At 50.4% G+C, this 12,388-nt stretch overlaps 1 protein-coding gene across 5 annotated transcripts in view; it reads left to right on the top strand.

The window, feature by feature from the left end:
* The window catches only part of MLLT1 (MLLT1 super elongation complex subunit), a 64,563-nt gene extending 59,899 nt beyond the window's left edge, over positions 1–4,664 (top strand). For 3 of the 5 annotated variants that reach the window (XM_074337675.1, XM_074337671.1, XM_074337672.1), the window contains 4 exons: positions 854–953; positions 1,308–1,379; positions 1,581–1,652; positions 1,869–4,664. In XM_074337675.1, coding sequence (XP_074193776.1) covers positions 854–953; positions 1,308–1,379; positions 1,581–1,652; positions 1,869–1,997 — 373 coding nt within the window. In that variant the 3' untranslated portion in view covers positions 1,998–4,664. The remainder of the gene's footprint in view (positions 1–853; positions 954–1,307; positions 1,380–1,580; positions 1,653–1,868) is intronic. The other 2 variants (XM_074337673.1, XM_074337674.1) reach the window with 1 other exon arrangement.
* The last annotated feature ends 7,724 nt before the right edge of the window (positions 4,665–12,388 follow it).

Here is a 12,388-nt window from a genome sequence, read left to right as displayed (position 1 = left end):
GGGGACCCCAGACAGAGCCTCTCACAAGGGCAGCCCCCAGAGGAAGAGGGAGGAGGGCAGGGCCATTCTCCGCCTGGGGGGCTAGAGGGAATTTGCTCTCTACATCCCTCTCGTGCTTCGAGAGATTCTGGACAAAGCTAAAAGGACCTAGGCACTAGCCCATGTTATCCAGATTGAGATCCAGACTGAGATCATAAGAGAGAAACATGACCCTGAGGGGAGGCGTTCCGATTCAGGCCGGCAGGGAAGCTTGCGTAGTGAGTAAACACGCCGTTTGTCACTGTGAGCCAGCCCTCCCCAGTGCACTCCTCGGAGACCTTTTACTGGTGAGGAAATCGAGGCAGAGGTCGAGGAGCCTTTCAGGGCCCTGCCCCTCAGGAGCTTCGAGGTTGAGCCACCACCAGACACACTGTGTTCATGGCCCCGTGCAGACAGGGACGCCGATGTCACTGAGGAAGCCGTCTGGCCAGAGGGAAGCTTACTGGCAGCCCCACCTGCAGGACCTCGTGAAGGGAGCAGGACTCAGCAGACCCCCGTCCATCAGGCTTCCTGGGGCACCCTGCCTGGAGTGCTGGCCCCAGGAGACACGTGCCAGGGAGGCGCAGCCTCTTAGAGTGTGTGCCTTCACCTCTGGGTGCTTTGCTCTTTGAAAGCAGCTCAGGCACTTTCATTTTTTAAGTCGGCAGTGGCCGCCCAGAGCCAAATGAGGTTGGTTTTCTGAGGTGTAGGGGAAGCAGGGAGCCCAGACTGTTGGGCGCACGCTTGGCCCACAGGGAGGGGCCGCCCACTGTTGAGCGAGTCTGGGTCAGGCTTGGCTGGTAGAGGCCTGACAGGGCTCCTTGTCATTGTTCAGGTTGAGCTTCAGTGACAGTGACAGCGACAACAGTGCCGACTCCTGCCTGCCCAGCCGTGAACCCCCTCCCCCGAAGAAGCCACCCCCACCCAACAGCAAGGTGAGCACAGCGGAGGAGGTCTTCCTGGGGGTCAGGTCTCTGTCACGTCCTGGAGGCAGGGCTGATGGCTGGGCCTTTGCTGGGCCTAGGCCTGGGGTTCTCCAGGGGTCCCAGGCTGAGGGTGGAGGGTGCAGAGGTCAGCTTGGTTCACCCCCAGATCCCAGGGGTATATCTTCTCCTCACGATGGGCTTCCCTTAGATTTGGGGGCCAGGGGAGGGAGGACTGGCAGGTCCTGGGGTCCCAAGCTGGCTCTGAACAGTCAACTATGGCCAGGGGTCGGGGTCAGAGAGCCTGTGGGGGGCTAGGGAGGGGCACAGGTAAGAGCTGATAGCAGACCCGGATTCACCCTGCAGGCTTCAGGCCGGAGGAGCCCCGAGTCCTGCAGCAAGCCTGAGAAGATCCTGAAGAGGGGTACCTATGACAAGGTGGGGGGGCTCAGGTGTGGTGGGAGTGGGGGGAAACCCTGGGACCCCAGGACTGGACAGGCCAGCCCAGGCGTGCCAGAGTGCTGGCCCCAGGGTATCAGGCCCTTTTCTATCCCAAGCCCCAAGCTGACATGGGCAGGACCATGGGTGGGGTCCCACAGGGCTGAGGCCACCCACTGAGTGCCCATCTGTCACCCTCAGGCCTACACGGACGAACTTGTTGAGCTGCACCGGAGGCTGATGGCCCTGCGCGAGCGCAACGTGCTACAGCAGGTACTGGGACGCAGCCCGCCCTGCCCCTCGCGGTCCTGACTGAGAACAGATTGTCTCGGGAGTCCCTGGGACAGGCTGCCTGTAAGGCCTGCGGGCTGCTGGACCCCCTTACTGCAGCCCTAGGAGCTGCCACTTCCTCCTCGGGGCCCTGTGGGGGGCGGGGCCACCCCAGCTCAACCTCCTGTCCCCTGAAGTGGTCCTGCCACCACCTTCCAGATCGTGAACCTGATCGAGGAGACTGGCCACTTCAATGTCACCAATACCACCTTCGACTTTGACCTCTTTTCCCTGGATGAGACCACCGTGCGTAAGCTGCAGAGCTATCTGGAGGCCGTGGCCACATGACCCTGGGCCGGGTGGCCGGCCCCTGTCGCCGGGGTCCTGGGAGGCCACGTCCGGGCCCCGCCTGCCTTCCTCTCTCTCGACTCTCCCGCCTGCAGCACTGCCTTAGTGACCGCCCTGTCCTCGGCCCACACGGCCAGCTGCACTTTCCTCATTGGCTCCCGGCCTGTCCTCCCCACCAGCTCACCGGGAGCCCTGGGGCCGAGGGGGGTCAGGCTGGTGCCACTGCTGCTCCCCGACACTTAGGGTCTGTCACCTGGGCCCCCCTTGGAAAGCGGCTTGTGTTGAAGGCAGCACTGGGCCTCATTCCCAGAGGGGAAGAGACGTGCCCAGCGGTGGGAGCCTCGCTCTGTGGTGGAGCTCATGGCACAGTGTCACTGCCCAGGCCTTTCTGAGCGGCCAGGAGACCACGTCCAGCCCCCCCAAACGGTTCCGACACACCCACCGCACCCCAGGACCTCAGGGTCCAGCTGCGCCAGGCCGGGCCTCGGCTTGTCGGCCGAGTGAGCCAGACGCAGCCCCTCTGTCGGCTCTCGCTGTGCTGGGACTCCGTGCTGTATAGTTCTCTCTCTATTATATATGTATGTATGCACTGTAGGTACCTGAGCGGTTTCCGGGTGTGCATTTCCGTGGCAGCGGTGCACGTGGGGGGTGGGGGGTGAGTAAGGCGGGACTTTTAGGTTAAGATGTCTCCACTGGTCTTGTCGTTGGGCTGGAGGCCGAGCCGGAGCGCCCGCTGGCCCTTTCCAGGTGCAGGGAGGAATCCTCCCTCAGTGGTACGAGGACGCCTCGTCCTCCTCCCGGGACGTGGAAGGCATAGCCCAGGGCCCGTGAACACTACGATGGAGCAGGAGGTCTTCAGGCACCTGGTCAGTGTGGCGGCCATCTCCAGGAGCAGACCTCCCGGGCTCCAGCCAGCTACAGGCCGCCACTCGGAGTGGCAGCCCGGGGCTCGGCCTCTCCCTCCTTCCATAGGATCCTCTTCCTTCTGTTGATCGAGTCTTCGAACTTTGAAAAAAAAATGAGCTTTTGCCAAATAAGACGGGATAGTTTGTGTAGTTTTGCGAGGAGTGAGGAGTGCCAGGACTCAGCCAGCCCCTCATGCCTGGCCCCCTGCCAGCAGCAGGCCCTCCCAGGCATGCCTGCCTCTCTGGTTTGGGCCCGGCCCTCACCTCTGCCATTCACACTGGTCCAGAACCCGGAGACTCAATTCCTCGCATGCCCGAGATTCTCCAAGGGCCAGACCGTTTCTCCTCCCTTCCGGCCCACCTTCCAGGGCCAGAATGCCCTCGTGGAGTCAGCCCCCTTTGGGTGGGGCTCCTGGGGGCTGGAGGCCTGTTTACTCAGCCTCTGTTCTCCCCAGACCTCGACTCAAGGTTCCTCTAGTCGTCTGCCCCCACCCCGACTTTTGCCCTGAATGACATGTGGGGGAAAAAGGAGTGGAAGCCCCAGAGGGGGCTCACCTCCTCTCTCTAACCCACTGTCAGTCAGCCCCTTGTCCCCCCAGTTCCAGAGTTCCAACATGGGGAGCGCCATGCTCCCCTTCCCTGTGGTCCCCGACTCTCATGTCCGTGTTCTGATTCTGTCTGTCACTCTCTGGGGAGCCCCTCCTCCAACGCTTCCCTGAACTCCAGCCTCCCTACAGCTCTTGGGGAAGGCCCGAGAATTTTCAGAGGAAACCACCATGTCTCCTTGCCACCATTGGGATTCTCTCCTTACCCCGCTGCCTTGAGGTATTAGGAAAAGGTCAGGCCTGTGTGACAGGCCCTGTGCTGTCACCAGTACTCCAGGCCAGCAATACTCCAAAATGGGCACCTTTCTTTGGAAAATCTCCAAGACATTGGACGGAAGGAACTGGCCTGACACAGGCTGCTCCAGAAGGCAGCAGCTGCCCGGCCCTCTCTGCACAGAGGCTGCCGGGCGTCACATGCGGAGCCCAGCCAGTCAAGAGCACAGGCCTTTCTCCTTCACGAGGACCTCCTGGAAAGGGCATCAGGCTCCACACAGCAACACAGGCAGCGGCCTGCTCTGGAGCCGGGCTCTCCCTGGAGGCAGCTGGAGAAAGGCTTCTGGGCCCACCCTTTGTGCTGTTTCCAGGGCCTTAGGAAGTACCGGCCCGTTTTTCAGTTACCTCCTCTGGCCAGAAGGCCTCCAGTGCTGTCCTCTGGAGCTGCTCTGGGCCCAGTGCTGGCCTGTGACAACCTGATGGACGTGCCAGGCAGCCAGGGCCCCGATGGCAGCATTCCCAGCTGCTCCCCTTCCCCACCCCCAGCTGCCCGGCAGCTGGGCCCACTAGGGCTCTGGGGACGCTTCCATAGGAAGGGGCCAGCACTTTGTGATTGCCACGTGTTTAGTGTTAAGCCCCCTGCCCCCAGTGCAAATCCCTGTGTTTTGCTATCTCCTGAACAAAATGTAAACCAACGCCTGAAAGCAAAAGGTATCGAATACCTTTCTTACCCATAAGGGTTTTTACAAAGAATGTGTCTCACTAGGAACTAGGACACTCATCAGCCCGAGACCAACTCCTGGATAAAAGGAATAAGGAGAACCGTGTTTGTAATAAGTTACAGGATTGTTTCTGTCCTGGATTTTAAACTTTTTGTTAAATTGTGAAATTATGGATGAATTTTATAGAAAAAAAAGTGAAATAAAGTCAGATGGGAAAGCAGACCTATGTGTAGAGCCTCGTGCATCTGCTTGGTTCCTCCTGTTATGGAGTTGGAGGGGGGACACTCAGTACCATGGGCCCCCTGCCCTCTCTCCCTGTTCCAGTGATTCCAGATCAGTGACCAGGAAGAGATGAGACGGTTAGGACCAAGCCTGGGGGGCAGCAGTGGGGACAGGGAGTGTGAGCAAGGTTGTCCCCCTGGAAGAATAGAGATAGTGCGACGAGATCAGAGAGAGGCAATATGGTGGAGAACTTGATCTCAGGTCTTGCTTTTGATGATATGTTCTTTCCTTGGTGACTGGCAGCAAGGTTTGGGTTGAAAAGCAAGCCTGTCATTCGGAAGATGGTTAGATGGTTGGGTGAAAGAATGGATGGGTCCATGGGAGGATGGGAGGATTGGTGGGTGGATGGTAGAAAGCTAGATAAAAAAATGTGGGCAAAGACATCCTTTGTGGAGGCTGGGGTTTGTCCATGGTGTGTGATGCTCTGGACTCAAGTATGGCAGAGCTGAGTGACCCCAAGGGGACAAAGCTCTTGCAGGCCCCATTGAAGCAGCTCTGTGCACTGTGTGGGCTCCACTCTCACCAGAGGAGCCAGAAAATCTATTCTTAAGTGGTTAACATTGCAGGCTAATACCCCTGCCACCCTGCAGACAGCAGCTGGGGAGACAGGAATGGTTCCTATCCCTTCTAGTTGGCAGCCAAAAATTCCATTTTCAGCATCAGGGCTGTGGCCTTCCCTGCTGATGTCTTTCCTACCAGCAAAAGACCCTGCAGGCCTTTTGGGAGTGTCTGATCTGAGCTCCTACAGTAGGGATACATAATGAAAGAGGGTCCAGAGTGGTTCTCATGGTTCCCAGACCCACAAGACACAGTGGAAGGACTACTTAGAAATACAGTAGGGCTCGCTGCAGGCCAGGGCCTGTGCTAAGAATTACGTCACGGATGCTTCACAACCACTCGAGGTTGGTACTACTGCCCTCAGGATCCCCATTGGCAGATGAAACAGCATCTAAGAGCTGACTTGCCTATGACAATATACAGCTAGTAGGTGCATTTCTAATTTTAGTATATGTGCTGCTGAAATGAGCACTGTAGGTGCATTTCTGAGACTCAAGCCCAAGCATGTGTTGTTGCTTATGACAGTCCATACTTTTTTTGTATTTATTTGCATAATTGCCCCTTGTGTCACTCTTCTGTCTTTCAGTGGTTCCCTCTGCGATCTCGTCCCTTAAGCCTGAAGAATTCTTAGTAGCATTTCGTTTAGTGCAGTGATGAATTCTCTCAGCTGTTCATCCAAAAACATTTTCATCTCACCTTTATGAGGATATTTTTGCTAGGTATAGAATTCAAGGTTGGCAGATGTTTACCTTCAAAACGTCACCCTTTTGTCTTCCATTGTTCCTGTTGAGGAGTGAGTGGTTAAGTCTCATTGTTGCCCCTTTGAGGATAATGTGTCTTTTGTCTCTGGTGCTTTTTGTTTGTTTGTTTACAGCATCAATTTATTCTCATACAGTTCTGGGGTTCAAAAGTCTGAAATCAGTTTCACGGGGCTAAAATCAAGGTGTTGGCAGGCCTGTGTTCCTTCTGGAAGGTGTAGGAGACAATTCATTTCCTTGCCTTTCACAGATTGCAAAGGCTGCTACAATCCTTGGCTTGTGGCCCTTTCCTCCATCTGCAAATCTCTCTGTGACCCCTACTTCTGTTATCACTTCCTTCATGCTGGTACTCTTAAGATTTTCTTTTTGTGTTTTAGTCAGAAACAGTTTTGTACATTTTGGTGACTTGTTTCTTTTATCAGTATGACACCTCTGTCCCTTTTAAATGTTGTTTAGAATTTTTATCAAATCTTACATTTTAAATTTATATTTTGCTGATGCAGGCACAAGTCTGAAAGTTCCCAGGGCATGTGCACAGTGAGCGACGATCCTTATCCTGCTTCTTTCCCTTTTTCAGTTTCTTACGCTTCCTTTGAGAGACATCTGTGCATGAACAAGACATGCTTCCTTTTACAAATGGTAGCACACTTTTTTCTTAATATATCTTAGAGTTAATTGCAAATTAGCATGTTCAGTAAATGCACCATAACTTACATAACTAGTCCTGCTGGTCGTCATTTAGACTTTTTTTTCTCGTTTACTTCCATGACTGCCCATAAATACACATGTGGAGGTGTGTGACTGGATCTGTAAGCAATGGCTTTGGCAGTGGACTTCTATTTTTTTCTGCTGGGTTTCTTGGCATTTGTGTGTATGCGTGTGTTTGTATACTTGTGTGTATTTTTATGAGCTTATAGAATATGAAATGTAGCTCTTTTCAATGTATTGTATTCTCCCAGTTTGCTTTAATTTTTGCTTATGGCATTTCCCCTCATGCTGAAGTCTTATATTTTTATGACTAAGCTTTTTTTTTTTAATTAAAAACTTTTTTCAATTACAGTGGACTTTCAATAGTATATTAGTTTCAGGTGTACAGCATAGTGGTTAGACATTTATATAACTTACGAAGTTATCCGCCCAATAAGTCTAGTACCCACCTGGCACCATACATAGTTATTATGGTACTGACTATACTCCCTGTGCTGTACTTTACATCCCTGTGACTGTCTTATAACTACCAATTTGTACTTCTTAATCCCTTCACCTTTTTTAACCATTCCCCAAACCCCCTCCCATCTGACAACCATCAGTTTGTTCTCCATATCTATGAGTTTGTTTTGTTTGTTCGTTTATTTTGTTTAGATTCCACATGTAAGTGAGATTACATGGTATTTGTTTTTCTCTGTCTGACTTATTTCACTTAACATAATACCCTCTAGGTGCATCCATATTGTTATAAATGATAAGTTTTCATTCTTTTTATGGCTGAGTCATATTCCATTTTATATATGTACCACGATTTCTTTATCCAATCGTCTATTGATGGGCATCACAGTTGCTTCCATATCTTATCTATTGTAAATAGCGCTGCTGTGAACATAGGGGTGCATATATCTTTTGAAGTTAGTGTTTTGGATTTCTTCATCTAAATACTCAGAAATGGAATTGCTGGATCATAAGATAGTTCTATTTTTAAGTCTTGTGGAACCTCCATACTGTTTTCCATAGTGGCTGCACCAATTTGCAATCCCACCTACAGTGCATGAGGGTTCCCTTTTCTCCACATCCTCGCCAACATTTGTTGTTTGTTGATTTATTGATGATAGCCATTCTGACAGGTGTGAGGTGATATCTCATTGTGGTTTTTATTTGCATTTCTCTGATTAGTGGTTTGAGCATCTTTTCATATGTCTGAGGGCTATCTGTATGTCATCTTTTTTTTGTTAAATTTATTGGGGTGACAATTGTTAGTAAAATTACATAGATTTCAGGTGTACAATTCTGTATTACATCATCTATAAATCCCATTGTGTGTTCACCACCCAGAGTCAGTTCTCCTTCCATCACCATGTATTTGATCTGTATGTCATCTTTAGAGAAATATCTATTCAGGTTCTCTGCCCATTTTTTAATCAGATTGTCTTTTTGGTGTTAAGTTGTATGAGTTCTTTATGTATTTTGGATACTAACCCCTTATTGGATGTATCATTGTTGAATATTTTCTCCCATTCAGTAGGTTGTCTTTTCATTTTGTTGATGGTTTCCTTTGCTGTGCCAAAACTTTTTCATTTGATGTAGTCCCATTTATTTTTCCTTTGGTTTCCCTTGCCCAAAGAGACATATCCACATCAAGCTTTTCCTTAAATGGTGTTTGGGTTGTTATTCCTTGTCTAGGATAACGTAAAAAAATAAAACAAAACAGTTCTCTCATGGTTTCTCCCTGGAATTTGATTATTTCTCCCTCCCTTCCTCCCTCCCTTCCCTCCCTCCCTCCCTTCCTGCATATATTTGTGTCTGTTCTTGGTTTCTATTTTCTGCATGTTTAATAATGCCCTATCACTGAGCTTTTAATTACTGATGCTTTATGACTTCTTTAGTGTCTGGTAGGGCTAGTCCCCCCTTCATTCTTCTTTTAGAATTTTCCCAGATATTCTTGCATGTTTGTTTTTCCATATGACCTAATCAGCATAAGTTTAAGATATTTTTGTCTGATTTTGAAACTCATATTTATATGCTGTTTTTAATTCTAATTTTTCAAAAGATTCTCGCTGGCATTTGCTGGGCCTTTGGATAATTCCCAGCCATCATCTCTTCAGATGCTGCCTCCCCTCTTTTTCCCTCCTCCTATGATACAGGTTGGAACCTTCAGGATTCACCTGTCAGATCTCTAACCATCTCCCATTGTGTGTACGCTATACCTTTTGGAATTATACCACAGTTTTTGGATATTCTGGTTCTCCCCACCGCCCCTTCTTTCATTCTTTTTTCCTCTGACTTCATGTTCGGGAAGTTTCTACTGACATAGCTTTCAGCTCCCCAGCAGTTATTTCCTTGGCTGGGTCCAGTCTACTGATGAGACCATCCAAGGCCTCTTGGTTTCTGTTACAATGTTCTTAATTTCTAGCATTTCCTTTTGATTCTTTCTTGGAGCTTCCAGCTAACAGATGCGTAATTACTCATCTGTTCTTGCACATTGGCCAGAATTCATAGCATCTTAATTGTGGTTGTTTCACAGTCTGATAATTCCAAAATCTCTGGCACATCTGAGTCCAGTTCTGATCCTTGCCCTGTCTCTTGTGTTTTTTGCTGTTTAGCATGTCTGGTAGTCTTTTGTTGGAAGTTGGACATGATTTACAGGGGTGAAAGGAATGGAGGTAAATCGGCTTTTAGGGTGTAGTTTCGTACTTCTCGGTCTAGGAGTTAGGCTGTGTTCACTATGGGCTGTAGCTGTAGGTGTCATAAGCTGAAGTTCCTTCAGGTGTCCTTGTTTTTATCTCCTATGCCCTCATGGGTTTCCCTAGATACTCCTTTTAAAATCAGATCTGAGCCTTGTAGTTCTTTTCGTCTGAAATCCTGTTATTATATAAGAGCCCTATTGATGTGATGGTAAAATACGGAGGGTGGGGAAACGTTCTGTCATCTTAGTCTGATAAGCTTGTGCCCTGGGACTGTGACCTTCACAGATTCTTCTCAGCTTTTTTCTTTTTTTCCATCCTTAGCTGAGAGGAAGGATAGACAAGGCTGGAGTTAGGTGTTTCCCTTCTCCCAGCTCGGGTAGGCTCTGGTAAAATCCACATTTGTCAGGCTGTCGTAAAACAGTTTCTGGAGGGCAGGCCTATGTTAAGGAGAACAGAATCCTCTGGACATACTTCAAAATGGCTACTTTCCCCTCCTGCAGGGAGCACCAGATCCTGGAGGTAATACTCATGAATGTGCAGCTAACCCCGCCCCACCCAAGGCTGGGTCTCCGGGAGCTTTTCTCTCTCCAGCTCGTTCATGCTTAGTCTCCCGCAATTAGTCACGTCCCCTCCGTGTTCCCATCAGATGCTGACTCCAGCAGTGGCTTCTGCTCAGGGTAAGCTGGGATTCTCCACATCTGCCTCTCCTGTTCCTGGGGCTGGGGTTTGCTCTGGGACTTCCATTCGCTGCTGGATCTAAGAAGAATTGTCGATTTTCAGTTACCAAGCTCCTTTCCTGTCGGACGGCAAACCGCTCCGACCACCTCCCTGTGTTTATTTCTCAGGTGCGATTTCCTAGTATTTCTCCAAGGAAAAAGCTCTATTTCCTTGGGTGTAAGTCCTGTGTACAGCCTCTTCTGATGTTGGCCTTCCCCTGATTCGGGGTTCTTATTTGTGTACATGACCTTGAAGGAGGGTTCCCTTGAGCATGTCCTGGGCCATGACGACCTCTTCAGGCCCCATCTGAGCCTTGCTTATGGCCATGCTCCCTGTTTGAGCCAGAGGCCCTGCGGTGCAGCTCGATCGTGTCCACGAGTTGATTCTCATCTTTCCTATGGGCTGGGTGCAGGGTGCTGTAATAGGGACCATTTGAACCACCAGCCTCCCAGGTGGTTCTGAGCAGCCCGCTGTGAATCCCTGAACCTAGCCCCTGATGTATAAACCGGTGCTGGTCGCAGCCCTTCCCTCAGGGTGACAACCTACAGCCCGGAGCTGTTCGTGCACCGTTCCCAGAGGAAACCACGCCTGTGCAGCCACAACTTCGCACTTAAAGACTGTGCACATGTCTCAGAGTAAAAGCAGCTCGTGAACTTCACCCTGTCAGTTTTTGACTCTTCCAGAGCCCTCAGTACAAAACTCCTCACCCACTCGGCACCACTGACACTTCGGGGCCCAGCAATTCATGCTGTGGAAGGTAGTCCTGGGCACTGTGGGGTTTGAGCAGCATTCCTGGCCCCCACCCACCAAATGCCAGGAGCACCCCCAGTCGTGACAACCACAGCTGTCTCCAGACATCATCCAGTGTCCCCTGGGGGATAGAGAGACCACACATAAGAAACACTGCTTTAGTGAAACCAATTTTATTCTTTTACATTTAAATTTAAAATGCTTCCCCAGAGAGTGGCCTCTTAGTTAAAACCAGGCCTCTCACTGGGAGCAATTTCCCTCTCTCTAGAAAGCGGCTCTTGGATGATGGCTAACAGGAGAGGCGAAAGTGGGACCTCAGGCATGAAGAAAGGAGCCCATGGGCTCTCCCAGCTGCTAGTATTCGCCCTCGTACAAACGTTCAGTTTCAGCGTGGTATGTCTTGGCCACTGTGGTCCTCTTCCACTCTGTGGTTGCTCATGTAACAGAGTCAAGTCCAAGGTGGGGCCTTCCCTCTACCCCTAACAGGAGCCCCCAGCACCACCAGACAAGGTGTTAGCGGCCGAGTTTGTTCTAAAGATGCAGAGGGGTGAGTGGTGTTGGAACACTAAAGCTTTGATTGAGGAGCCCAAAAATGAGGGGGTAGTGGGCCTGTCCCAGAATACCCCGAGAATTTCCCAGTGGTCTCAGGAAGGGGGATGGGCCTCCGCTGGACTGGTGGATGCCTGCTTCAGCATATCCCCAGGAGAGACCAGGTACCTCTTACCCAGCCATGATGGCACCAGTGCTGGCAATGACCCACTCCTCCGAGTTGAACCCCACGATCCCCATGCTGTGGAGGTACTCCAGGCCCAGCTGGGGGAGGAGGCTCTTGTGAGGTACAGAAAGGCCCACCCCCACCTGCCCAGGGGCCTCAGGCTAAGAAGCTGGGGCTCCCTTTGCTCTGACATTTGGCAACATCTGGAGACATTTTGGGGGAGGTAATGCCGCTGACATCAGTGCAAGGGCACCCGAGAAGCTCAGAAATCATTTCCAATGCACAGAACAGACCCCTCTATAAAAAATGACCAGCCCCAAATGTCAATATCTACTAGATTGAGAAAATCCAAGCAAAATGCCCCCTGACACTTTTACGTATAAATATTTGACAAAATCAAGGCAGTACCATGCATTTGTGATCATAACTTGCTGTTCACAAAACCGTACAGCTTGACTATTTTCCCCAGTCTTTATTTCTCTGTGGTATCAAATATAACACCTCTATGATATTGTGTAGTATAAAAATGTGAGAATTTAATGATCTCCCTTATTGGTTGATATTTAGGTGGGTTCTGTTTTTTCCCCTCCATTTTTATTAGATAAAATGTTGGGGTGAACATCTATCTCCATAGCTCAGGCTCTACCTACGTGCATGATTATTTGTGCTACATCTGGATTGACTTGAAAAGTCAAGATGGCGCACCACTCATTTGTCCTGGCAGAACCAGGTGATTCCATCTGATTCAGGTGGGACCTTTCTCCCCTC

This window comes from Rhinolophus sinicus, linkage group LG07 (genome assembly GCF_036562045.2).
Source record: "Rhinolophus sinicus isolate RSC01 linkage group LG07, ASM3656204v1, whole genome shotgun sequence".
Classification (NCBI taxonomy): domain Eukaryota; kingdom Metazoa; phylum Chordata; class Mammalia; order Chiroptera; family Rhinolophidae; genus Rhinolophus; species Rhinolophus sinicus.
Note: the sequence above shows the minus strand (reverse complement) of the source record. Positions and strands in the feature narration are given on the sequence as shown.